A 27429-nucleotide genomic window follows, 5' to 3' on the forward strand; every position below is an offset into this window, starting at 1 on the left:
ATATATAAAAATTCATTAGAAAAGGGAATAGTACCAGAGGACCAGCAGACAGCTAATGTTATTCCTATATTTAAAAAATGGGATAGAATAAGTCCAGGGAACTATAGACCAGTTAGCTTAACATTGGTGGTAGGAAAAATAATGGAATCTTTACTGAAAGGTGTAATAGGAAAACATGTAGAAACCGAAAATACAATAAAGAATAGTCAGCACAGATTTCAAAAGGGAAGGTCGTGCTTGACCAACCGAATTGAATTCTTTGAAGAAGTAACAGAAAGAGTAGACAAGGGTGATATAATAGATGTAATATATCTGGATTTTCAAAAGGCCTTCGATAAGGTACCGCATAGTAGACACATGACTAAGGTCAGAGCATGTGGAATCAGGGGACAAGCAGCAGAATGGAGATCAAGCTGGCTACAGAACAGAAAACAGAGAGTAGGGGTTAAAGGAGCTTCTCAGACTGGCAAAAGGTGGCACAAGGATCGGTGCTGGGACCACCGTTGTTCACCATTTACATAAACTATTTGGACTCGGGAACCGGAAGTACAATTTTAAAATTGCAGATGACACCAAATTATGGGGTGTAGTTAATACTGAAGAAGGCTGCGACAAAATACAAGAGGACTTTAATAAACGTGCAGAATGGGCATGTAATTGGTAAATGAATTTCAATATAGATAAATGTGAGATGTTGCATTTTGGTAGGAAGAATAAGGAAGCCACATACTGCTTGGAAAATAAGAGTCTAAATGGGGTAGAGGAGCAAAGGGATCTAGGAGTACAGATACACAAATCACTAAAAGTAGCGACGCAAGTTAATAAGGCCATAAAAAAAGCAAACAAAGCACTGGGGTTCATTTCTAGAGGGATAGAGAAGTTATGTTAAACTTGTATCATTGGTTAGACCACACTTAGAGTATGTGCACTGTTCTGGTCTCCATATTATAAAAAGGATATAGAGGCACTGGAGAGAGTGCAAAAGAGATTTACAAGGATGATGCCAAAACTGAAAGTTTATTCTTATCAGGAAAGGCTGAACGGGCTGGGGCTCTTGTCTTTGGAAAGGAGAAGGCTGAGGAGTAACCGAATAGAGGTCTTTAAAATTATGAAGGGGTTTAATAGGGTAGGCGTAGAGAAGAGTTTACACTTGTGGGGAGATCAAACCTAGGAGCCATAAATATAATTTACCAATAAATTCAATAGGGAATTCAGGAGAAACCTCTTTGCCCAGAGAGTGGTAAGAATGTGGAATGCGCTACCACAAGGGGTAGTTGAGGTGAATAGCGTAGATACATTTGAGAGGAAGCTTGATAAACACATGAGGGTGAAAGGAATAGAAGGATATGCTGATAGGGCCAGATGAAGAAGGATGGGAGGAGGCTCATGTGGAAACATAGAAACATAAAAAATAGGAGCAGGAGTAGGCCATTCGGCCCTTCAAGCCTGCTCCGCCATTCAGTATGATCTTGGATGATCCCCTATCTCAATACCATATTCCCACTCTCTCCCCATACCCCTTGATGCCTGTTGTGTCTAGAAATCTATCTATCTCCTTCTTAAATATATTCAGTGACTTGGCCTCCACAGCCTTCTGTGGAAGAGAATTCCACAGAGATTCACCACCCTCTGAGTGAAGAAATTTCTCCTCATCTCAGTCCTAAATGTTCTACCCTGTATTGTGAGACTTCTGATCCCTCGTTCTGGACCCCTCAGCCAGGGGAAACATCCTCCCTGCATCCAGTCTGTCTAGCCCTGTCAGAATTTTATATGTTTCAATGAGATCCCCGCTCATTCTTCTCAACTCGAGTGAATACAGGCCGAGTCGACCCAATCTCTCCTCATACGACAGTCCTGCCATCCCAGGAATCAGTCTGGTGAATCTTCGCTGCATTCCCTCCATGGCAAGTATATCCTTTCTAAGGTAAGGAGACCAAAACTGCACACAATACTCCAGATATGGTCTCACCAAGGCCCTGTACAACTGCAGTAAGACACCCTTGCTCCTGTACTCAAATCCTCTTGCAATGAAGGCCAACATACCATTTGCCTTCCTAACTGCTTGCTGCACCTGCATGTTTGCTTTCAGTGACTGGTGTGCAAGGACACCCAGGTCCCTTTGTACATCAACATTCCCCAATCTAAATCCATTTAAATAATACTCTGCCTTTCTGTTTTTCCTTCCGAAGTGGATAATTTCACATTTATCCACATTATACTGTGTCTGCCATGTATTTGCCCACTCACTCAACTTGTCGAAATCGCCTTGAAGCCTCTTTGCATTCTCCTCACAACTCACGATCCCACCTAGTTTTGTGTCGTAGCAAACTCGGAAATATTACATTTGGTTCCCTCATCCAAATCATTGATATGTATTGTGAATAGCTGGGGCCCAAGCACTGATCCCTGTGGTACCCCACTAGTTACTGCCTGCCACCCCGAAAAAGACCCATTTATTCCTACTCTCTGTTTCCTGTCTGTTAACCAATTTTCAATCCATGGCAGTATATTCCCCCCAATCCCGTGTGGTTTAATTTTGTGCACTAACCTCTTATGTGGGACTTTATCAAAGGCCTTCTGAAAATCTAAATAAACCACATCCACTGGTTCTCCCTTATCTATTCTACCAGTTACATCCTCAAAAAACTCCAGTAGATTTGTCAAACATGATTTCCCTTTCATAAATCCATGTTGACTTTGTCTAATCCCATTGATATTTCCTAAGTATCCTGTTATCACATCCTTTATAATAGACGCTAGCATTTCCCTACTACTGATGTTAGGCTAACCGATCTGTAGTTCCCTGTTTTCTCTCTCCCTCCTTTCCCATGGCTACCTCTTTTAGTACTCTGGGATGCAGATTATCAGGCCCTGGGGATTTATCGGCTTTCAGTCCCATTCATTTCTCCAGCACTATTCTTTTTTACTAATACTAATTTCCTTTAATTCCTCCTTCTCACTAGTCCCTTGGTTCCCTAGCATTTCTGGGAAGTTATTTGTGTCCTCTTCCATGAAGACAGAACCAAAGTATTTGTTTAATTGCTCTGCCATTTCCTTGTTCCCCATTATAAATTCCCCCCTTTCTGACTGTAAGGGACCTACATTTGTCTTTACTAATCTTTTTCTTTTTACATACTTGTAGAAGCTTTTACAGTCCACTTTTATGTTCCTTGCAAGTTTACTCTCATACTCTATTTTTCCCCTCTTAATCAATCTCTTGGTCCTTTTTTGCTGAATTCTAAACTGCTCCCAATCCTCAGGCTTGCTACTTTTTTTGGCAACTTTATATGTCTCCTCTTTGGATCTAATACTATCCTTAATTTGTTTTGTTAGCCATGGTGGGGCTGCATTTCCTTTTGTGTTTTTGCGCCAGAAAGGAATGTATAATTGTTGCAATTCATGCATTCGTTCCTTAAATGTTAGCCATTGTCTATCCACAGTCATGCCTTTTAGTGAAGTTTCCCAATCTATCATAGCCAACTATCATACCTTCGTAGTTTCCTTTGTTTAGATTTAGGACTCTAGTTTCGGATTGGACTACTTCACTTTCCATCTTAATAAAGAATTCTATCATGTTATGGTCACTCTTCCCTAAAGGACCTCGCACAACAAGATTATTAATTAACCCTTTCTCATTGCACAATACCTAATCTAGGATAGCCTGTTCCCTGGTTGGCTCCTCAACGTACTGGTCTAAAAAACCATCTCGTACACACTCCAGGAATTCATCCTCCACAGTATTATTGCTAATTTAGTTTGGCCAGTCTATATGTAGATTAAAGTCACCCATGATTACTGTAGTACCCTTGTTACATGCATATCTAATTTCCTGTTTGATCCCATCCCCTACATTACCACTACTGTTTGGAGGCCTATAGACAACTCCCACCAATGTTTTCTGCCCCTTGGTGCTTCTTAACTCCACTCAGACTGATCCTACATCTTGATTTTCTGAGCCAATATCCTTTCTCACTATTACTCTCATTTCATCCTTTACTAACAACACCACCCCACCTCCTTTTCCTTTTTGTCTTTCCTTCCTAAATATCGAATACCCTTGGATATTCAGCTCCCAGCCTTGGTCACCCTGCAGCCATGTCTCTGTAATTGCTATTATCTCATATCCGTTTACATCTATTTGCGCTGTTAATTCGTCTACCTTATTACGAATGCTTCATGCATTCAGATACAGTGCCTTTAGATTTGTCTTTTTAACATTTTTAGACATCTTAACATTTTTTTGTACTATGGCCCTATTTGTCTTATTACCATTTTTCTTACCCGGACCCTATTTGTTAGTGCACTCTTTTGTTTGTATGCTCTGTCCCTTCCTGACACAATCTGGTTATCCTTACCCCAATCACTTTCCTGCACTGCTTCTTTGTCTTTTCTCTTTAGCATTCTAGATTTCTCTCCACCGGGTCCCTCTCCCCCTTATTTAGTTTAAAGCCCTATCTACCTCCCTAGTTATTTGATTCGCTAGAACTCTTGTCCCAGCATGGTTCAGGTGTAGTCCGTCCCGATGGTACAGCTCTTTCTTTCCCCAGTACTGGAACATAAACTCCGGCATGGATCAGTTAGGCTGAATGGCCTGTTTCTGTGCTGTAAATTCTACATAGATAGAAAATGTAGAAAAATACTATCCTTGTAACTCAGTGAGCAAATAGTAGCATGTGGTGTGGTTCTGAACCACATGGACCAGAATAGTTCCAGTTTTTATCCTTGATTGGAGCTGAATTAGCTGACCTCAGGCCTAAGGGGTGGCAAATAAATTACCCAGAGTTCCTGAATGTGAAAGCTATCCAATGAAGTCTGCTGGAAGTGGCGAAGACAGGATTAAATTCAGCAATGACGGCCCATTTGATTGAATGTGGTCATTAGAGTAGGTATGCCTTTGGTACTTTGGTTGTCCTTAGACGAGTAGGAGTAAAGGAAGAAAATTGCAGAAGGATATGAATAATCAGAAACAAACTGGAGAAGGGTTTAGCTGACCAGCAGAATCTTGACAAGCACAAATAAAATAGGATTTGGGTTGGAATTTACACCCGGTAATAATGAATGAGCAGAAAATGTAGCCGTTCAAATGTCTACTTATAGCCGCATGGAATGGTTCGTGATCCATGACTGTTCCACTCACAGCCCTTTGCTACTCCAATTGAAGGGATCCTGTGATGATCTGATGACTAGGAAAGCTCCTTTTCTTCACATCACTACTCCCTGGGGCTATTCACGGAACAAATCTCACCCACGTCCAGTGAACCTCCTGACCTTCCTTCCACCTTGACCTAAGCCCTCCTTTAACAAGGAATAACCCAGTCAGTTTTCAATACACAATGCTACCAATCCTAAATCTATGCATCTACAGGAACCATGAGACTTGTAATGTACCAGAACTAACAGAAGCAAGTAACCTTCACTGAAATTCATAAACATTTTTTAATTTGAGAGAAAGTTCGAAAATGGATCATCTTCTATGACACAATTAATGCATTTGAAGTCATTTGAGAGTAATACACTGTGCTTGAACTATTAGCCCATGGGAACTTAGTAATGCACTATGCTTGAAGTATAGGACCTTGAGAACCCAGCTGAGATTCCAGATGAAATATTGCAACAATCCAGAACCTTTATTTACTGCCAACTGGTTGTCATATTGTTGATCGCTAGTCGTCTTTATCAGTTGTTACTGAACAAAGAACTGTATCATTTTTTCAGACCATGGTTTCGGTAAGACCTTGGTAATGCAAGTCAATCAAGGTCTTTTACTGTAAACATGTTTTCAATCTGTAACTAGAAAGTTTCAGTCTTGGCATTTTATTCTGCAATTTTGTTCTTGAAATGAATGTGCACAACGTTGAGTAGCATGCAGCAAATTTACCTAGCCACTTGATTAACAATTTATTTGTCCGTTTTGAATCTTATGCAATAGCCAACTGTCAAGAAGGATTTTCTGAGTGACTGGAGGTATGGTTAATTTCATGTGCTATCTAATATAAGAGATTGGAACGTGATAATAAAGTGATATTAACAGGACACAACTCTTAGACTTGTGACACTTCACTGGATATATGGCAGGAGTGTGCTGGAAAAGGCAAGGATTTTTGTCCCGACAGTTTTTACTGCTGTTTGGGACTGTATGTAGACCAGCCTAACCAGGGGTCCTTAAAGGCTCCAAAATCGGTCGTGGGTCCCAAACCCGCGACCTCTACCACCTAGAAGGACAAGGGCAACAGGCACATGGGAACAACACCACCTGTACATTCCCCTCCGAGTTACACACCATCCTGACTTGGAAATATATCGCCGTTTCTTCATCATCGCTGGGTCAAAATCCTGGAACTCCCTTCCTAACAGCACTGTGGGAGAACCTTCACCACACGGACTGCAGCGGTTCAAGAAGGTGGCTCACCACCACCTTCTTAAGGGCAATTAGGGATGGGCAATAAATGCTGGCCTTGCCAGTGACGCCCACATCCCATGAACAAATAAAAAAAAATGGAAAGGTAAGTTTGTTAAAGATTTATGCGCAGCCAAGAGGAGCATGAATACTCCACCTGGCTTCACAAAAATCTTTCCACCTGCTGCTGGTCCCTTTGCGCCCGCTCCACTGCCTGTCTTATGTCCGCCAAACTGAAAATTGGCCCCACTATGTCCTGCATAACTTTGCCCTGATGAAGGGCCTTCCAGAGGAGATGCTGAATGAAAAAGGGAAGCCAATTTAAAGAGCACTTTACCAGCAGCAGCAATAGCAGGAGGAAGAAGCAAAAGATGCCCTAGGATCTGAGGGAGACAGATTAGGCAATATCAGATAAACACCACCTTCTCCAACCAACCAACCAACCAATAAAGATGTGACACAAACATCCCTTGCCCTTAATGCCAACAAAGTGACTTGCCCTGATCCCTTTAAACTTGGTTCAGTAGTAGCACTCTTGCCTCTGTGTCAGAAGGTCTGAAGTATCCAGAGACTTCAGCACATAATCTAGGGTGACACTTCAATGCAGTATTGAGGGAGCGCAGCACTGTTGGAGGTAGCGTCTTTCAGATGAGATGTTAAACTAAGGCCCTGTCTACCCTCTCAGGTAGATATAAAAGATCCCATGGCAATATCTAAAGAAGAGTAATGGAAGTTCTCCCAGAAGATAAATGCAACATTCGTTCCAATCTTAATGAGCCAGACATTTTCAGTTTATGCTGAATTGTGGACAGTCTTGCGCTCTATGCTTATGACTGCGAGGAACTGGCCTGATCCTGGCCCAATGCTGCATCCACAGTAGCCAGCAGAGAAAAGACACTTTCATCCTGATTCAAACACAGATCCCATGGGCTGTTTCACTGTGCCACACTGTACCCCAGACACTGGCCAAATGAATTTCATCAAGTTTGGAAAAGACTTCATGGAAGGAAGTGGTAAATAATGAATTTGATTAAAAGTTGGTGTTGCTGCCCTGGTGGCTGTGTGTTTAGCTAAATTGCAGAGACCAGGAAAAACCTAGGCTTGATCGTCAGTCGATGAGATAGACAGGGCAGTGGTAGGCATTACAACTGGCTTCAGTGTCACTAGGGCAGGAAGGGGAAACTTGGCGTGCGTTCCTGCTCCTGATTACCCCTGCTGGAAATGCACGTGTTTCAACATTGGCTGAGGAGAGGATTGAGCTTTTCTGATGTGCCCCCTCGATCGAAACATTTGCCGACGTTCACTGTCATGGCCACATGCATGAACAATGGCCACTGGGATGAGGTACTGGAGGACAATCAATGCCAGTGGAACCAAACAGCTTCAAGAAAGGAGGTGAGGGGAGAAAATCAGTGAGATAAAAAGAAGAGAATTGAAGTGAGAGTTTAATCAAACAAAGCATTTCAGAACAGAAAGGGATTGATGATATTTATGTTGCAACTTTTTTTTTAATCAGGGTGATTTTTTGACTTATTGTTCCAGGGAAGGAAATGAGTCCCATGACTGCTCCACCATCACCTACTCTCACCTCTTCAAGGAAGTCTGCAAGTTTGCCAATGTCTTACGGACTTTAGGTGAATAATCCCTTTTTCTAGGTAGCAGTAGAGAGGTCTTATCTTATCCAAGTGAGTAGAGGGCTCTGTTATACCAGTGAGTAGAAGGCTGTGGTATACCAGTGAGTAGAGAACTCTGTTATTCCAATGAGTGGAGAGCTCTGTTATTCCAGTGAGTCGTGATTTCCATTATTCCAGTGAGTAGAAATCTCAGCTATTCCAGCGAGTAGAGAGATCTGTTAGTCCAGTGAGTAGAGGTTACTGTAATTCCAGTGAGTAGAGAGCTCTGTTATTCCAGTAAGTAGAGATTACTGTAATTATAGTGAGTAGAGAGCTCTGTTACTCTAGTGAGTAGAGAGCTTTGTTTTTCCAGTGAGTAGAGAGCTCTGTTATTCCAGTAAGTAGAGATTACTGTAATTATAGTGAGTAGAGAGCTCTTATTCCAGTGAGTAGAGAGCTCTGTTATTCCAGTGAGTAGAGAGCTCTGTTATTCCAGTGAGTAGAGAGCTCTGTTATTCCAGTGAGTAGAGAGCTCTGTTATTCCAGTAAGTAGAGATTACTGTAATTATAGTGAGTAGAGAGCTCTTATTCCAGTGAGTAGAGAGCTCTGTTATTCCAGTGAGTAGAGAGCTCTGTTATTCCAGTAAGTAGAGATTACTGTAATTATAGTGAGTAGAGAGCTCTTATTCCAGTGAGTAGAGAGCTCTGTTATTCCAGTGAGTAGAGAGCTCTGTTATTCCAGTGAGTAGAGAGCTCTGTTATTCCAGTGAGTAGAGAGCTCTGTTATTCCATTGAGTAGAGAGCTCTGTTATTCCAGTGAGTAGAGAGCTCTGTTATTCCAGTGAGTAGAGAGCTCTGTTATTCCATTGAGTAGAGAGCTCTGTTATTCCATTGAGTAGAGAGCTCTGTTATTCCAGTGAGTAGAGAGCTCTGTTATTCCAGTAAGTAGAGATTACTGTAATTATAGTGAGTAGAGAGCTCTTATTCCAGTGAGTAGAGAGCTCTGTTATTCCAGTGAGTAGAGAGCTCTGTTATTCCAGTGAGTAGAGAGCTCTGTTATTCCAGTGAGTAGAGAGCTCTGTTATTCCATTGAGTAGAGAGCTCTGTTATTCCAGTGAGTAGAGAGCTCTGTTATTCCAGTGAGTAGAGAGCTCTGTTATTCCATTGAGTAGAGAGCTCTGTTTTTCCAGTGAGTAGAGAGCTCTGTTATTCCAGTGAGTAGAGAGCTCTGTTATTCCAGTGAGTAGAGAGCTCTGTTATTCCAGTAAGTAGAGATTACTGTAATTATAGAGAGTAGAGAGCTCTTATTCCAGTGAGTAGAGAGCTCTGTTATTCCAGTGAGTAGAGAGCTCTGTTATTCCATTGAGTAGAGAGCTCTGTTATTCCAGTGAGTAGAGAGCTCTGTTATTCCAGTGAGTAGAGAGCTCTGTTATTCCATTGAGTAGAGAGCTCTGTTATTCCAGTGAGTAGAGAGCTCTGTTATTCCAGTGAATAGAGAGCCCTGTTATTCCATTGAGTAGAGAGCTCTGTTATTCCATTGAGTAGAGAGCTCTGTTATTCCAGTGAGTAGAGAGCTCTGTTATTCCATTGAGTAGAGAGCTCTGTTATTCCATTGAGTAGAGAGCTCTGTTTTTCCAGTGAGTAGAGAGCTCTGTTTTTCCAGTGAGTAGAGAGCTCTGTTTTTCCAGTGAGTAGAGGGCTCTGTTTTTCCAGTGAGTAGAGAGCTCTGTTATTCCAGTGAGTAGAGAGCTCTGTTTTTCCAGTGAGTAGAGAGCTCTGTTTTTCCAGTGAGTAGAGGGCTCTGTTATTCCAGTGAGTAGAGAGCTCTGTTATTCCAGTGAGTAGAGAGCTCTGTTATTCCAGTGAGTAGAGAGCTCTGTTATTCCATTGAGTAGAGAGCTCTGTTTTTCCAGTGAGTAGAGAGCTCTGTTTTTCCAGTGAGTAGAGAGCTCTGTTATTCCAGTGAGTAGAGAGCTCTGTTATTCCAGTGAGTAGAGGGCTCTGTTATTCCAGTGAGTAGAGGGCTCTGTTTTTCCAGTGAGTAGAGAGCTCTGTTTTTCCAGTGAGTAGAGAGCTCTGTTTTTCCAGTGAGTAGAGGGCTCTGTTTTTCCAGTGAGTAGAGAGCTCTGTTATTCCAGTGAGTAGAGGGCTCTGTTATTCCAGTGAGTAGAGAGCTCTGTTTTTCCAGTGAGTAGAGAGCTCTGTTTTTCCAGTGAGTAGAGGGCTCTGTTATTCCAGTGAGTAGAGAGCTCTGTTATTCCAGTGAGTAGAGAGCTCTGTTTTTCCAGTGAGTAGAGAGCTCTGTTATTCCAGTGAGTAGAGGGCTCTGTTATTCCAGTGAGTAGAGAGCTCTGTTTTTCCAGTGAGTAGAGGGCTCTGTTTTTCCAGTGAGTAGAGAGCTCTGTTATTCCAGTGAGTAGAGGGCTCTGTTATTCCAGTGAGTAGAGAGCTCTGTTTTTCCAGTGAGTAGAGAGCTCTGTTTTTCCAGTGAGTAGAGGGCTCTGTTATTCCAGTGAGTAGAGAGCTCTGTTATTCCAGTGAGTAGAGAGCTCTGTTTTTCCAGTGAGTAGAGAGCTCTGTTTTTCCAGTGAGTAGAGAGCTCTGTTATTCCAGTGAGTAGGGGCTCTGTTATTCCAGTGAGTAGAGAGCTCTGTTATTCCAGTGAGTAGAGGGCTCTGTTATTCCAGTGAGTAGAGGGCTCTGTTATTCCAGTGAGTAGAGGGCTCTGTTATTCCAGTGAGTAGAGAGCTCTGTTTTTCCAGTGAGTAGAGAGCTCTGTTTTTCCAGTGAGTAGAGAGCTCTGTTATTCCAGTGAGTAGGGGCTCTGTTATTCCAGTGAGTAGAGAGCTCTGTTATTCCAGTGAGTAGAGGGCTCTGTTATTCCAGTGAGTAGAGGGCTCTGTTATTCCAGTGAGTAGAGGGCTCTGTTATTCCAGTGAGTAGAGAGCTCTGTTATTCCAGTGAGTAGAGGGCTCTGTTATTCCAGTGAGTAGAGGGCTCTGTTATTCCAGTGAGTAGAGAGCTCTGTTATTCCAGTGAGTAGAGGGCTCTGTTATTCCAGTGAGTAGAGGGCTCTGTTATTCCAGTGAGTAGAGGGCTCTGTTATTCCAGTGAGTAGAGAGCTCTGTTATTCCAGTGAGTAGAGGGCTCTGTTATTCCAGTGAGTAGAGAGCTCTGTTATTCCAGTGAGTAGTGATTTCTGTGAGGAGGCAGGGTCCGTAAGAGGGAAGGAAGATATATTAACCTGATTTTCAAAAAAAAATGGAGGTGGGGGAGAATGTTTATGCAATAAGAAATGGGAAATTTTCACCCTTATCTTCTATTGAATCAATGTAATAGAAACGGTTATCTTTTTCTTTTATGGTGTCTTATGTTAAACTTTTTTTTGTACATTTTCCTTGTTGCTATTTGTTAAAAAGACCGGCACCATTGCAGAAAGCATGCGCCACTAAAGGAATAAAGTCACAACAACAGACCTCAAAAGCACAAGCAAGAACAGAAAATGCTGATCTTTACCAGGTCAACGATAGGGAAGCTATAATTGGCCAAACCAAATCTTGGTTACAGTTGGCTGTGGCAACTTTGAGCCATGAATGGGATAATCAGCCAGGTTTCCTGCTCCTAATCGCTATACAGTGACCCTTAGAGAAAGACTGTGTGACTATGCGTGTATTCTGGGTAAGTCCAGAATCAGGCACGCTTGTGAAGACCTCCACAGCCAGATAGCCTGCCCGCACTCACTGTCAATGTTCCCATATGAAGGCTTACTTTTGGGTGAGGTACCTAAATTATGCCCCCTTGACGGAGTCAAGGCCTTTTGGAGATGTTGGGGATGATTGTAGGTTACAATGAAAGGATGAATTAGATGGGCTAAATGGCCTTTCCGATCTATACTAACCTTTGTGAAAATTGGTGCATGCTGGCCAACTTTGAAAACAAGCAAAAGTTGACCAGCAGCTTAAAAAAAGCTGACACAGCCTTAAAAAAAGCTGACAGCATAAAAACAGTTCTGAATATTGACCTTGGACATACGAAGACAAGGAGTTAAGGATGAGAATGGAGTGGGACACAGGCTTGGCATAACCTACCATGCAGGTATACCCAACATTCCATCACTTTTGTTACAGTGCACACAAGCAGAATTAGCACCTGTGGGTAATTGAGAAATGATTGAAGGGCAATGTGAGTGCTGATGGCATGATTTGGTGAATTTACTGGCCATTTCGAGCCTACTGTAATTCTGAATGCCGATCAGTATGTTGTAATTAAGTAAAAACAATTGTCACTCCAACTCACTCCCTGTTTTATTTCAAAACCTTAGCAACTGCACTGCAGTGACAAGAATTGTCACATTAAACCAGTTAATGCTCTCATATCAGGGAACAGCCACCTTATCTCAAGAAAGCAGCTGCAGCTAATATTAAACAAAATAAACCTTCACATTAGACAACAGCTAGTCATGCCCCAGAAAATACTTTTTGAAGAGAATAAAAAATAATTAAAAACTGCATTTTAGCAGCTTAATTGATATATATCACATTGCGGAATTGACATAATCCCAGCTGTTTAGTTGTGATCGTGCCCGCTGGAGCCCTCTGGTGTAGTCTCTGCCAGAGCAAGTAGGAGGCCACCTCATTTGCTTGGGGCCTGTGAGTGAGTGCCCGTGTCACTATAGCTCACACTGCTGGAAACCCTTTGTGAGGGGGCTGATAATGACAAATTTAAAAAAAAACTTACATTATCTTTGGGGGTCCAGGCACTGACCTTGACCTGGAATGCCCCCCCCCCCCGCCCGCCAAGAGGGGCCCACATGTCCCCTTCTGGAGGTTGGTGTGCCTCGTCCAACTCACCATATCAGCCTCCAAACACACGCAGGGTCCCATTAGGAAGCGGGAATTCCCCTGTGTGGTTGTGCCCTGCACCCTCAGCCTCAGTGACCTTGTTTGTCACGGGCAGACGTCCTGGCTCTAAACTAGATCACTGTGAATTCCTGTATAAGGCTGGAACCCAGCATATCTGGATCCCAGCCGAATATCTGACAGTCTGCCAGAGTCACGGTGGGAGTTTGCTAGAACAGCCATGTAAGTTGGAGCCAATTTCTATGAGGACAAACAGCAAAGAACCTCACTGATGCTGGGACTCTCAGAAACCAACAACTTGTTTTAAAATTTTCTGCCTCAACAAACAACAGGAGAAGTAATGTCTGATTGGTTCCAGTCCTGCCCTCCAACCTGTCTGGTTCTGACAGGCTCCAGTCCCACATCTCAAATGATGTTGGCCCCCGCCAGAAACTCTGTACCCTCGTCATCGACTCCATCCCCCTCTCCAGCCATTGAACCAGACAGTTCACAATCTCAGCACCCGATTCGACCCTGCGTTGGACTCACGACCCCATTCACTCTTTATCACAAAGACAGTCTATTTGTACCTCTGTAACATCGCCCGCCCCTGCCTCAGGCTATCTGCTGCTGACACCCCTCATCCATGTCTTTATGACCCCAAGACTCCACTATTCCAATGCTTGTCTGGCTGTCCTTCCATCCTCCACACTCTGTAAGCTTCAGCCATTGACTCCCCAACACCTCAAATTTTTAAATTTTCATCCTCGTGCTTAAATCCCTTTGTGGCCTTGGCCCTCCCTATCTCTTTAACCTCCCCCAGCCCTGCAACTTTCCTGAACTCTCCATTCCTCTGACTCTGGACTTGTATGCTTTATCCCCTCCCTTGCCCCACCATTGATATATACTCGAGAATTCCCTCCCTAAACCACTCTACCTCTACACCACCTTGTCCTTCTATAAGGCCCTCCATAAAACCCACCTCTTTGACCAAGCTTTCAGTCCCGCCACCTTATATCTCCTTTGTCTCAGTGTTCATTTCTGTCTCGTTCTGCCTCTGTGAAGCTCCTTGGGAGGTTTTACATTAAAGGTTATTGTTGCTGTTGATATTGACAACTTCCAATGCGGTGAAAAAAACTTTTTTTCTTGTAAGCTGCTGATATGTTGACACATGGGTCAAAAAGTTGTTGTCAGCTTAATAAGCTGATGGTTGACATGTATGTCGGAGAGAAAACAGATTGGAAAAAAAAACACAGGCAATTCCTGGAGGAAAGGCTATAAATAGAACACAGAGACTGAAAGTGATGCTGTTGGAGAGAGACAGAATTTTGTACTGGTGGGACAGTCATTCAGGAGGTTGATTGATGGACTGATCCCTTGTCAAGTTTTTTAGTCCTGTCAATTTAAATCCAAACACTTGATATCAGAAATCTTCCAATCATTCATAAATAAACTGCAGAACATCCTATTCTCTTTATAGGGGTGCAGAAAGGAGATAGGGTTGCCATATACTTACCAGTGATCCCGGAGCTGATATATGCAATGCTGGCATGTGCACGAATAGGAGCAGTGCACTCAATAGTGGTATGTATGTCCTTGGAATATCTGACTGCTCTATGAGCACTGTGTTTTTAAATCGAAACACCCAGGTGAGGGGCCGAGAACCATTGTAAAATACAACACCGAGGTTGAAAGAGTAGAAACGAAGACTAGATGCACATGAAACATGGAGGGTAGGAAGGTGTGCTGCTTCACTGCCCTCGGAGGGGGAGGGGGGGACAAGCTGGTGAGACTGGCGAGACCTAAAACCGAGGCCTCATCCACCCTCTCAGGTGGACGTAAAGCAGCCCGTGACACAATTTGAAAAAGAGCAGGGGAGTTGTCCTGATGTCCTGGCCAACATTTATTCCTCAACCAACATCACTAAAAACATATTACCTAGTCATTTATCTCATTGTTTTTTTTGTGGGGACCTTGCTATGTGCAAACTGGCTGTTGCAGCTGACTACATTCAAATATGTACTTCATTGGCTGCGAGGCCTTTTGTGACCAGGACGTTGCAACCAGTGCAATTTCACGGATTCCCGAGCCAGTCAGGGGTCCCGAGCCAGTCAGGGGTCCCGAGCCTGTCAGGGGTCCCGAGCCTGTCAGGGGTTCTAAGCAGATACAGTGGAAGAACACCCACGCAATGGTAATAGCTGATCCCTGATCATTTTGTCAACTATTTTTATATTACCTGTTGCAAACAGGCGTTTTCATGATTGTACGTATGTGGATTTGACACCAGTTGAAGTAGGTAGTATTAAGTATCATTGTCTAGTAAAATGTAAGGGGTCCCAAACCAAGCTTCTGCATGGGGCCCCCTCAAGGCAAATAAACCTCTTGTTTATGACATCCTGAGGTCATGAAGGGTGTTATAGTTTCTTTTTATTAATCACCTTTTGTGTGAAGAAGTATTTCCTGACATCAATTCTGGATTTGCTGCTGTGTAGTGCATGTAATTCACAGTGACATTAGTCAAGTCTTACAGCTTTCAGCTTAACAAGTGACTTAGCATTACTGCTCGGTGTTCTGATTGGCTCTTCAGTTATGTGTTAAGTGGAATGCATCTGATCTTATGGAAATTTCATAAGAACATTAAGGGGACAAATAAATTGAATCTCATCTAACATATTCCCTGTTCAATAAGACTAATTTCAGGCCCTAGCTCTAGTCCTTCAATGTTTAATGGGAACTAGGACCTGGGCTCAACCACACTATTTATTCTCATTGGCCATCGTGGTCAATGCACTCACCAAAATGTTTTGCTGATTTAACAGCAGAAGTCATTACAGCTTTTATATGTGTTTATTATTTAGTTTGCAGGCTTCTCAGCTGAATCTCTGTGTGAGAGAATACTGGACTCCCATTGTATATTACTGGTTACTGCAGGTAAGGGCCCTGTTATTCCGCTACAGTAATTCGCTTTTGAATGGCTGTGCTCTCTGTAATCTTCTGACTCTTATTCTAGTGAGTAGCTACAGCTGTATTGCCAGAAAGCTCAGTGAATCTATGTTGGAAAAGTCATGATACTTCTGTTTTTCTGCCACTCAGATGGTTTTTACAGAGGAGAAAAGCTTGTAAACCTAAAGCAGATCGCAGATGAAGCTTTGGAGAAGTGCAAAAACAAGTGAGATTTTTGCTATTAGTACCTTTTTGTACCTGAGTGACTGAGTTCTCTTTTGAGGGAGACAGCGCTCAGTAAAATGCACTGCTCAGTCTATGCTGAATCGCAGCTGATAAATAGAGGATATTGCACAGGAAGTTATTGAATACTACACTCATTTAATCAGTGTAGGAGACCCCAAAACGTGAGTCATGATGGAGTTAAACAGGACTCCACAAATGGAATAAACATTGCGTTCAAGAATTTTTTCTTAATGCAGTATTCCGTTTTGTATGTTTCACATGTTGTCAACCAAAATTGTATTAAATTCTAACTTAAAACCCTAATGCTTTATTCTCTAAAATGTAGGTTTACTTTGAACAAAAACTACTCCCCAAAACTTTCTCTCCCTATTATTTTTTATTCAAACGATGTGAAATACTTAGCTCTGGATTTTGGTCGTGTAACTTTTTATTGCACGGAAGAGCGCTGGGGTAGATGAAGGATACTGCATGAGAAATAGTAGGCATAGGTTTCATCATACAGGCGATTACACAGGCTGCCCTGATGACTGGAATTAAATTCGCATCATACAAAATCCCTTACATTTCTCTGCATCATGCTGGCATTTGCACAAAACTCTCTCGTTACCATGTATCACTCTGTGTCATGTCAACCTTTGCACATTACTCTCTGACTCTAGTTACTACGCATTACTCTTACACATTACTCTCTCCCTGCAGTCCCTGCACATTGCTCTGAGTCATACTGGCCCCTGCACATTGCTCTCTGTCAATCTAGTCATCACGTATTTCTCTGTTATGTCAACTCCTGCACATTACTCTCTGCCACACTAGTTCCTGTACATTACTGTGTATTACGCTGGCTCTTTTGTCCTGATCAGTTAATGGGACAGGACGTTTTTGTTTCATGGTTTCCAATGTGGTTGATTCTTAATTGCCCTCTTAGGGATGGGCAATAAATGCCGGCCTTGCCAGCGACGCCCACATCCCGTGAACGAATAAAAAAAAAAAAAAATTTAAATGAACAATACACTTAGAATCCATGGCAGCTTACTCATTTCTGTGGGAGGAATCTGACAGACTTGGAAAGGATCAGAGAGGGAGAGAAATCAGGAGGAAAAAAAAATGTACAAGTCTATGGGAGGTGATGGGAAAAGGAATACTGCAGGGCAGCAGCAGCAACATTGAAACCATGGCTAGTAGAGAGAGTGGCAATAATGGAACTGTGGCAAAAGCTGGGCAGTGCCACAAAACCTGAACAAATATCAAAATAACTATTAGATAAAAAGGAATAGTACAAAAAATACACCAAAAATGTGATATTTGAGGAACAGGAAGGAGCTGTACCGCTGGGACAGACTCCTCCTGAACCAGAATGGGACCAGTGTCCTAGTGGAAAGGATGAATAGGGCTGTGGATGGGACTTTAAACTAATAAGATGGGGGGGGATGGATCTAGTGAAAATAACATAAGCCTGAAGATAAAAGAAATAGGAGATGAGAGTAAAGGTCAGATCATGGTAAAGAATAAGGGGAACATAAATGGTCTGGGAACAGATGCAGTTATAGAACATAAGTGTTAATGTTAAAAATAATGTGAGTGGAACAATTAATAAAAACAAATTAAATTGCTTGTCCAGCAATGTGAACAGCATCGGAAACAAAATGGAAGAACTGTAGGCAATAATTTGTAGCAAGGAGCCAGATGTAGTGGGGATAACTGAAACATGGTTTAATAAAGAACAGAATTGGCAGTTAAATATTGCAGGATATAACGTATTTAGAAAGGATAGGAAAGAAATAAGGTGTGGTGGTGGGGGGGGGGGGGTGGTGGGCGTAGCTGTACGAATTAGAGACAACAAATTGGCAATAGAAAAAGAGACGTAAGTAATATTGAGATAGAAACAGAATCCAAATGGATTAAGGTGAAGAATAAGAAGGGATCGATCACGTTAATAGATATATTCTACAGACCACCTAATAGTGGAAGGGACGTGGAGGAAGAAATATGTAGGTAAATCGATAAAATTAGTAAAAAAACATCAAATAATAATCATAGGAGATTTCAACTACCCCCAAATAAACTGGAAGAAGAGGTAGGGAAAGAGGAAAGGGGAATGGAGTTTTCACAGTGTATTCAGGACTCCTGTCTTACCCAGTATGTGAGAAGACCAACAAGAGAGGAATCACTGCTGGATCTAGTAATGGGAAATGAACCAGAGCAAATAAGAGAAGTAAGCATAGGGGAACATCTAAGCAATAGCGATCATAACATAATAAGGTTTAAAATAATGATTGAGAAAGACATAAGTAAGACAAGGACCAAAGTAATAGATTGGAAAAAAGCTAATTTTGAGGGGATGAGAATGGAACTAGGGAAAGTAAACTGGAAAAAAAATGTTGACAGACAGAGATAGAACAGCAGTGGGAAATATTTAAAACGGTGATCAATAGAGTTCAGGAGAAATATATTCCTCCAAAAAAGGACAAATTAGCCAATAATGCAACACCATGGATGAATGAAGAGATAAGGATAAAATTGAATCTAAATAAAGGCATACACTAAGCACATAGACAATTAAGGAGAGGATGACAAAAGGGAATATGAAGAGGATAGGAAAGAAGTCAAAAAACAATTGGGAAAGCAAAGAGGAACTATGAAATTAAATTATCGAGGAATATAAAAAGAAATAATAAAGTATTCTACAGACACCGAAATAACAAAAGAAAAATCAGAATAGGGATAGGGCCACTGAGGGATACACAACATAAACTGACAGATAATTACAGCGAAATGGCAGAAATATTGAATAGTTACTTTGCCTCAGTATTTACCAGGGAGCTTAACGTGGGTATGACATTAGAAGAAGAGATCAAAAAAGATATAAAGAGATTTAAAATAGAAAGGGGGAGATAATTGATAAAATAATCAAATTTAGGAAGGATAAAAGCCCTGGTCTGGATGGATTACATCCACGAATATTAAAAGAAATTAGGGAGGAGATAGCAGAGGCACTATTACATATATATGAAAATTCATTAGAAAAAGGAATAGTGCCAGAGGACTGGTGGACAGCTAATGTTATTCCTATATTTAAAATGGGAGATAGAACAAGTCCAGGGAACTATAGACCAGTTAGCATAACGTCAATGGTAGGAAAGATAATGGAATCTTTATTCAAAGATGCAATAGAAATACATTAGAATCTGAAAAAAAATAATGAGTAGCCAGTACGGATTTCAAAAGGGAAAGTCATGCTTGACCAAACACATTGAATTCTTTGAAGAAGTAACAGAAAGGGTAGACAAGGGTAATGTAGTAGATGTAATAGATTTGGATTTTCAAAAAGCCTTCGAAAAAGTACCACATAGTAGACTCACGACTAGTGTCAGAGCATGTGGAGTCAGGGAACAGGTAGAATGGATAGCAAGCTGGCTAAAAAACAGAAAACAGAGAATAGGGGTTCAGGGTAGCTACTCAGACTGGCAAAAGGTGGGAAGTGGAGTTCCACAGGGATCGATGCTGGGACCAATGTTGTTCACAATTTACATTAATGATTTGGACTTGGGAATCAGAAGTTCAATTTCAAAATTTGCGGATGACACCAAATTGGGAGGTGTAGTTAATACAAAGGAAGAATATGACAAAATACAGGAAGATATAGGAAGACAGAGTATGAGAACAGACAGGCAATTAACATAAACGGGAATCCAAAAGTCTTTTGTAGGCATATAAATAGTAAACGGGTAGTAAGAGGAGGGGTTGGGCCAATTAGGGACCAAAAAGGAACATAGGAACATAGGATCAGGAGTAGGCCATTCAGCCCCTCGAGCCCGCTCCACCATTTGATAAGATCATGGCTAATCTGTGATCTAACTCTATATACCTGCCTTTGGCCCATATCCCTTAATACCTTTTGTTGTATAAAAGCTAGCTATCTCAGATTTAAAATTAGCAATAGAGCTAGCATCAATTGCCGTTTGCGGAAGAGAGTTCCAAACTTGTGCCATCCTTTGTAGAAATGTTTTCTAATCTCACTCCTGAAAGGTCTGGCTCTAATTTTTAGACTGTGCCCCCAGTCTTAGAATCCCCAACCAGCGGAAATAGTTTCTCTCTATCCACCCTGTCTGTTCCCCTTAATATCTTATAAACTTCGATCAGATCACCCCTTGACCTTCGAAACTCGAGAGAACACAACCCCAATTTGTGTAATCTCTCCTTGTAACTTAACCCCTGAAGTCCGGGTATCATTCTAGTAAACCTACGCTGCACTCCCTCCCAAGGCCAAAATGTCCTTCCGAAGGTGCAGTGCCCAGAACTGCTCACAGTACTCCAGGTGCGGTCTAACCAGGGTTTTATACAGCTGCAGCATAACTTCTGCCCCCTTGTACTCTAGTCCTCCAGATATAAAGGCCAGCATTCCATTAGCCTTATTGATTATTTTCTGTTCCTGTTCATGACACTTCAATGATCTATGTACCTGAACCCCTAAGTCCCTTTGGACATCCACTGTTTTTAACTTTTTACCATTTAGAAAGTACCTTGTTCTATCCTTTTTGGTCCAAAGTGGATGACCTCACATTTGCCTACATTGAATTCCATTTGCCACAGTTTTGCCCATTCATCTAATCTATCAATATCGCTTTGTAATTTTATGTTTTCATCTACACTGCTTTACAATGCCACCAATCTTTGTGTCATCGGCAAACTTAGATATGAGACTTCCTATGCCTTCATCTAAGTCGTTAATCAATATTGTGAATAATTGAGACCCCAAGAAAGATCCCTGCGGGTCTCCACTAGTCACATCCTGCCAATGTGAGTACCTACCCATTATCCCTACTCTCTGTCGCTTTTCGCTCAGCCAACTTCCTAACCAAGTCCGTACTTTTCTCTCGATTCCATGGGCTTCTATCTTAGCTAACAGTCTCTTATGTGGGACTTTATCAAATGCCTTCTGGAAGTCCATATGAATAACATCCATTGACATTCCCCTGTCCACTACTTTAGTCACCTCTTCAAAAAATTCAATCAGGTTTGTCAGGCACGACTTACCTTTCACAAATCCATGCTGGCTCTCCCTGATTAACTGAAAATTTTCGAGGTGTTCAGTCACCCTATCTTTAATTATAGACTCCAGCATTTTCCCCACAATAGATTTAGGCTAACTGGTCTATAATTCCCCGGTTTCCCTCTCTCTCCTTTCTTGTGCAATTTTCCAATCTAGAGGGACGGTTGCTGAATCTAGAGAACTTTGAAAGATTATAGTTAGGGCATCTGCAATCTGCTCACCTACTTCCTTTGAAACCCTGGGCTGGAAACCATCTGGTCCTGGGGATTTGTCACTCCTTAGTGCTATTATTTTCTCCATTACTATTGTTTTACTTATGTTAATTTTATTGAGTCCCTGTCCCCGATTCAATATTAGTTTTCTTGGGATTTCCGGCATGCTACCCTCTTTTTCTACTGTAAATACTGACGCAAAGTAATTGTTGAACATGTCCGCCATTTCCCCATTGTCAATGACAATATCCCCACTTTCAGTTTTTAAGGGGCCAACACTGCTCCTGACCACCCTCTTTTTCCTAATATAACTATAAAAGTTCTTCATATTGGTTTTGATATCCCTTGCAAGTTTCTTTTCATACTCTCTTTTTGTAGCTCTTCGACCTACGCATGGAGGCAGAGGGCATGGCTGAGGTACTAAATGACTTTGCATCTGTCTTTATCAAGGAAGAAGATGCTGCCAAAGTCCCAGTAAAAGAGGAGGTAGTTGAGATATCTAAAAATTGATAAAGAGGAGGTACCAGAAAGGCTGGCTGTACTTAAAATAATTAGGTCACCAGGTCCGGATGGGATGCATCCGAGGTTGCTGAGGGAAGTGAGGGTGGAAATTGCAAAGGTACTGGCCATAATCTTCCAAAGATCCTTAGATATGGGGGTGGTGCCAGAAAACTGGAAAATTGCAAATGTTACACTCTTATTCAAAAAAGTTTGTAAGGATAAACCCAGCAACTACAGGCCAGTCAGTTTAACCTTGGTGGTGGGGAAACTTTTAGAAACGAGAAACCGGGACAAAATTAACAGTCACTTGGACAAGTGTGGATTAATTAAGGAAAGCCAGCATGGATTTGTTAAAGGCAAATCACTTAACTAACTTGATTGACTTTTTTGATGAGCTAACAGAGAGGGCTGATGTTGTGTATATGGACTTTCAAAAGGCGTTTGATAAAGTGCCACATAATAGGCTTGTCAGCAAAGTTGAAGCCCATGGAATAAAAGAGACAGTGGCAACATGGATATGAAATTGGCTAAGTGACAGGAAACAGCGAGTATTGGTGAACGGTTGTTTTTCAGACTGGAGGAAGGTATACAGTGGTGTTCCCCAGGGGTAAGTACTAGAGCCACTGCTTTTCTTGATATATATGTTAATGATTTGGACTTGGGGATACAGGGCACAATTTGTACCTTGTGCACAAGTTTTTGATGACCCAGATGACACAAAACTTGGAAGTGTAGTGAACAGTGAGAAGGTTAGTGATAGACTTCAAGAGAACATAGACAGGCTGGTGGAATGTGTGGATACATGGCAGATGAAATTTAATGCAGAGATGTACGAAGTGATACATTTTGGTAGGAAGAACAAGGAGAGGCAATATAAACTAGAGGCTACAATTCTAAAGGGGGTGCAGGAACAGAGAGATCTGGAGATATATATGCACAAATCGCTGAAGGTGGTAGGGCAGGTTGAGAACGCAGTTGAAAAAGCATATGGGATCCTGGGCTTTATAAATAGCGGCATAGAGCACAAAAGCAAGGAAGTTATGATGAACCTTTATAAAACACTGGTTTGGCCACAACTGGATTATTGTGTCCAATTCTGAGCACCACACTTTAGAAAGGATGTGAAGGCCTTAGAGAGGTACTAGAATGGTTCCAGGGATGAAGGACTTCAGTTACGTGGACAGATCGGAGAAGCTGGGTTTGTGAGCTGGGATGTTATCTCGAGGGATAGAATTGAAAAGCAGAGAAGTTATATTAAACTTATATAGAACCTTGGTTATTGTGCACAGTTCTGGTCTCCATATTATAAACGATAAAGTGGTATTGGAGAAGGTGCAAAAATATTCACAAAAACGATATCAGAACTGAGAGGTTATATCTATCAGGAAAGATTGAGCAGGCTGGGGCTTTTTTCTGTAGAAAAGAGAAGACTGAGGGGTGACCTTATAGTGGTCTTTAAGATTATGAAAGGGTTTGATAGGGTAGACGTAGAGAAAATGTTTCCACTTGTGGGGGAGACCAGAACTAGGGGCCATAAATATAAAATAAAAACAGAAAATGCTGGAGAAGCTCAGCAAGTCAGGCAGCATCTGTGGAGAAATAAACAGAGTTAACGTTTCAGGTCAAAGACTTTTCAACAGAACTGAAAGATGTTAAAAGAGTTAAAGTTTTTGAGCAAGTACAGAGCCAGGGAAAGGTGGGGGGGGAGGAAGGGGAGGGGAGGAAAGATCAAAAGGGAAGGTCTGTGATAGGGTGGAGGGCACAAGTGATTAATTGACAAAAGGGATGATGGTGCAAGGCAAGGAAGGTGGTAATGGGACAGGTTAAGAAACAAAAGATTGATCAGTAGCAGCTGTAAATGGCAACAGCAGAACCATTACCCGCACTAGATGACCGAAAAAATGGGATCTGAAGTTATTGAAATCAATGTTGAGTCCGGAAGGTTGTAATGTGCCGAAACAAAAGAGGAGGTGCTGTTCCTCGAGCTTACGTTGAGCTTCATTGGAATAGTGTAAGAGGCCGAGGACAGAGAGGTCAGAGTAGGAGTGGGAAGAGGAATTAAAATGGCAAGTGACCGGCAGGTCAGGATCATGGACAGGGTCAGGCTTGCGGACAGAGCGGAGGTGTTCAGCAAAGCAATCACCCAATCTGCGTTTGGTCTCCCCAATGTGGAGGAGACTACATTGCGAGCAGCGGATACAGTATACTAAATTGAAAGAAGTACAAGTAAATTGCTGTTTCACCTGGAAGGAGTATTTGGGGCCCTGGATGATGAGAAGAAAGGAGGTGTTGCATCTCCTGCGCTTGCACGGGAAGGTGCCGTGGGGAGGAGAGTGGGTGTTAGGGGTGATGAAAGAGTGGACTAGGTTATCGCGGTGGGAGTAGTCCCTTCGAAATGCTGAAAAGAGAGGGGAGGGGAAGATATATTTGGTGGTGGGATCGCGCTGAAGGTGGCAGAAATAGCAGAGGATGATACATTGAATGTTGAGGCTGGTGGGGTGGAAGGTGAGGACAAGGGAGTTCATATCATGGTTCCGGGAGGGAAGGGAAGGAGCGAGGACAGAAGTGCGGGAAATAGGATGGACACGGTCGAGGGCCCTGTCAACTACAGTGGAGGGGAATCCTTGGTTGTGGAAAAAGGAAGACATATCGGAAGCACTGGTGCGTAAGGTGATATCGTCAGAACGGATGCAACGGAGTTGGAGAAACTGGGAGAAGGGAATAGAGTCCTTACAGGAAGTGGGGTGGAAGGAAGTGTAATCAAGGTAGCTGTGGGAGTCGGTGGGCTTATAATAGATATTGGTTGACAGCCTATCCCCAGAAATGGAGATAGAGAAGTTGAGGAAGGGAAGGGAAGAGTTGGAGATGGACCTTGTGAAGCCGAGGGAAGGGTGGAAATTGGAAGCAAAGATGATGACATTTTCCAGTTTGGGGCGAGAGCAGGAAACAGCACCGATACAGTTATCAATGTACCGGAAACAGAGGTGAAGGTGGGGACCTGAGTAGGACTGGAATAAGAAATTTTCCACGTAGGCCACAAAAAGGCAGGCATAGCTGGGACCCATACGAGTTCGCATGGTGACACCTTGTGTTGAAGAACTTCTCCTTTGACTCCACTCACTTCCTCCAGATTTCCAGCATCTGCAGTATTTTGCTTTTGGCCATAAACATAAGGTAGTCACTAATAAATCCAATAGGGAATTCAGGAGAAACTTCTTTACCCAAAGAGTGGTAAGAATGTGGAACTTGCTACCATAAGGAGTGGTTGAAGCAAATAGCATAGATGCGTTTAAGGGGAAGCTAGATAAGCACATGAGGGAGAAAGGAATAGAAGGGTATGCTGATAGGGTTAGATGAAGAGGAGTGGGAGGAGGCTCGTGTGGAGCATAAAATGCTGGCATAGACAAGTTGGCTGGAATGGCCTGATTCTGTGCTCTATGTAACTTGATGTAACATTATTTTATGACATGAAAAGGCAGTCTAGCTATAAGGAGAGTATGTTATATTAATAATTTTTTTAAAAAATGGATCATTCTTTACAAATTGATTTATCATTTCTTTTAGAGAGGATTTTGTTGTGAAAAAGTGCGTTGTGGTGCAACATCTTGGTGACAAGACGAAGGATAACCATGGACAAACTTGCTGTAACATACTGCAGGTAAATGCTGATTCAATTTAAAAAATAACTAAGTGATGATTGATGGTTGATACGTAACATAAAAACATAGGAAATCTTGGAACAGGTAAAGGCCATTTGGCCCATCAAGACTGCCCCTCCCACAGTCCTTGCATAAATACCTCAGTTCATAAACATCCCCTTCCCCCACCCTCCCTCCCCCATCCAACATCTCAACACTCTCTTCCAAACTCCTATGGAACAGTGAATATTTTTGTAGTCTTTAGTTTGGATCTCAGGGCAACGAGTAAACGATTTTATTTGTTTAGCCCACTCAGAATCAGATTTTTTTTTCTATTCGCTTTTCTGCACTCCCCTCCTCTCTGGTAGTTGTTGACTCTGTTACTGGTGTGTGGTTTCACAGGCGACGGTTGCAGTCCAGTACCTTGCTTTAGTGGCTGTATTCATGCGTGTGCCTTGCCAGTGAATCTTGGCTGGTGATCCAACTGTGTAGGGCATCATAGCTGGGCTTGATCCTGCACTTAGCAGGCCTCTACAATACACACTTACGAGCAGGTTTCGCTGTATCATGATGAAGAGCAGCATTTCAGACCAATTTTCCCATTTCTAATCCAGGACCCAAATTGTAGCACCCTTACTGCTGACCTAACGGCGACCAGCTAACTTGGCACAAACCAAAGAACGACCTTAAGGTCTTCTTGCTAATTTCTTTGCGTTGCTGCATTTTGACTGAGGACAAAATGCAGGCATTCGCACACTTCAGCTGTTTGTTCTCAAACTTATCACAGGATCAACCAGCACTCAAGCAGCACCATCAGACGGAGTGCAAGGATGCAAATTTGGCCTGTGATTTCCCCACATGGCAAGTTACCACACTTAGCTGTGTTGTGACACAGTGGTGTCATGCATTCTCAGCACTAAAGGAGGGGAAATTGGAGAGTCGTCTTGAATGATATTTCATTGCCTCCTAGTTTTGGAGCAGCATTGACAAAGGCTGATAACAATTGAGTCATAGAGTCATAGAGTTATACAGCACGGATAGAGGCCCTTCGGCCCATCGTGTCCGCGCCGGCCATCAAGCCCTGTCTACTCTAATTCCATATTCCAGCATTTGGTCCGTAGCCTTGTATGCTATGGCATTTCAAGTGCTCATCCAAATGCTTCTTGAATGTTGTGAGGGTTCCTGCCTCCACAACCCTTTCAGGCAGTGAGTTCCAGACTCCAACCACCCTCTGGGTGAAAAAGTTCTTTCTCAAAACCCCTCTAAACCTCCCACCTTTTACCTTGAATCTATGTCCCCTTGTTATAGAACCCTCAACGAAGGGAAAAAGCTCCTTAGTATCCATCCTATCTGTGCCCCTCATAATTTTGTACACCTTAATCATGTCTCCCCTCAGCCTCCTCTGCTCCAAGGAAAACAAACCCAATCTTCCCAGTCTCTCTTCACAGCTGAAGCGCTCCAGCCCTGGTAACATCCTGGTGAATCTCCTCTGCACCCTCTCCAAAGCGATCACATCCTTCCTGTAGTGTGGCGACCAGAACTGCACACAGTACTCCAGCTGTGGCCTAACCAGTGTTTTATACAGCTCCATCATAACCTCCTTGCTCTTATATTCTATGCCTCGGCTAATAAAGGCAAGTATCCCATATGCCTTCTTTACCACCTTATCTACCTGTTCCGCCGCCTTCAGGGATCTGTGAACTTGCACACCAAGATCCCTCTGACCCTCTGTCTTGCCTAGGGTCCTCCCATTCATTGTGTATTCCCTTGCCTTGTTAGTCCCTCCAAAGTGCATCACCTCGCACTTTTCCGGGTTAAATTCCATTTGCCACTGTTCCGCCCATCTGACCAACCCATCTATATCGTCCTGCAGACTGAGGCTATCCTCCTCGCTATTTACCACCCTACCAATTTTTGTATCATCAGCGAACTTACTGATCATACCTTTTACATTCATATCCAAGTCATTAATGTAGACCACAAACAGCAAG

At 42.5% G+C, this 27429-nt stretch overlaps 1 protein-coding gene across 1 annotated transcript in view; it reads left to right on the forward strand.

Annotated features, from left to right (window-relative positions):
• The window catches only part of acss2l (acyl-CoA synthetase short chain family member 2 like), an 80811-nt gene that overhangs the window by 20596 nt on the left and 32786 nt on the right, over positions 1-27429 (forward strand). Inside the window, exons 3-7 of the mRNA XM_067978395.1 lie at positions 7940-8031; positions 14329-14432; positions 15707-15779; positions 15942-16017; positions 25365-25458. Coding sequence (XP_067834496.1) covers positions 7940-8031; positions 14329-14432; positions 15707-15779; positions 15942-16017; positions 25365-25458 — 439 coding nt within the window. The remainder of the gene's footprint in view (positions 1-7939; positions 8032-14328; positions 14433-15706; positions 15780-15941; positions 16018-25364; positions 25459-27429) is intronic.

Source organism: Heptranchias perlo, chromosome 3 (assembly GCF_035084215.1).
Source record: "Heptranchias perlo isolate sHepPer1 chromosome 3, sHepPer1.hap1, whole genome shotgun sequence".
In the NCBI taxonomy this organism is placed as follows: Eukaryota; Metazoa; Chordata; class Chondrichthyes; order Hexanchiformes; family Hexanchidae; genus Heptranchias; species Heptranchias perlo.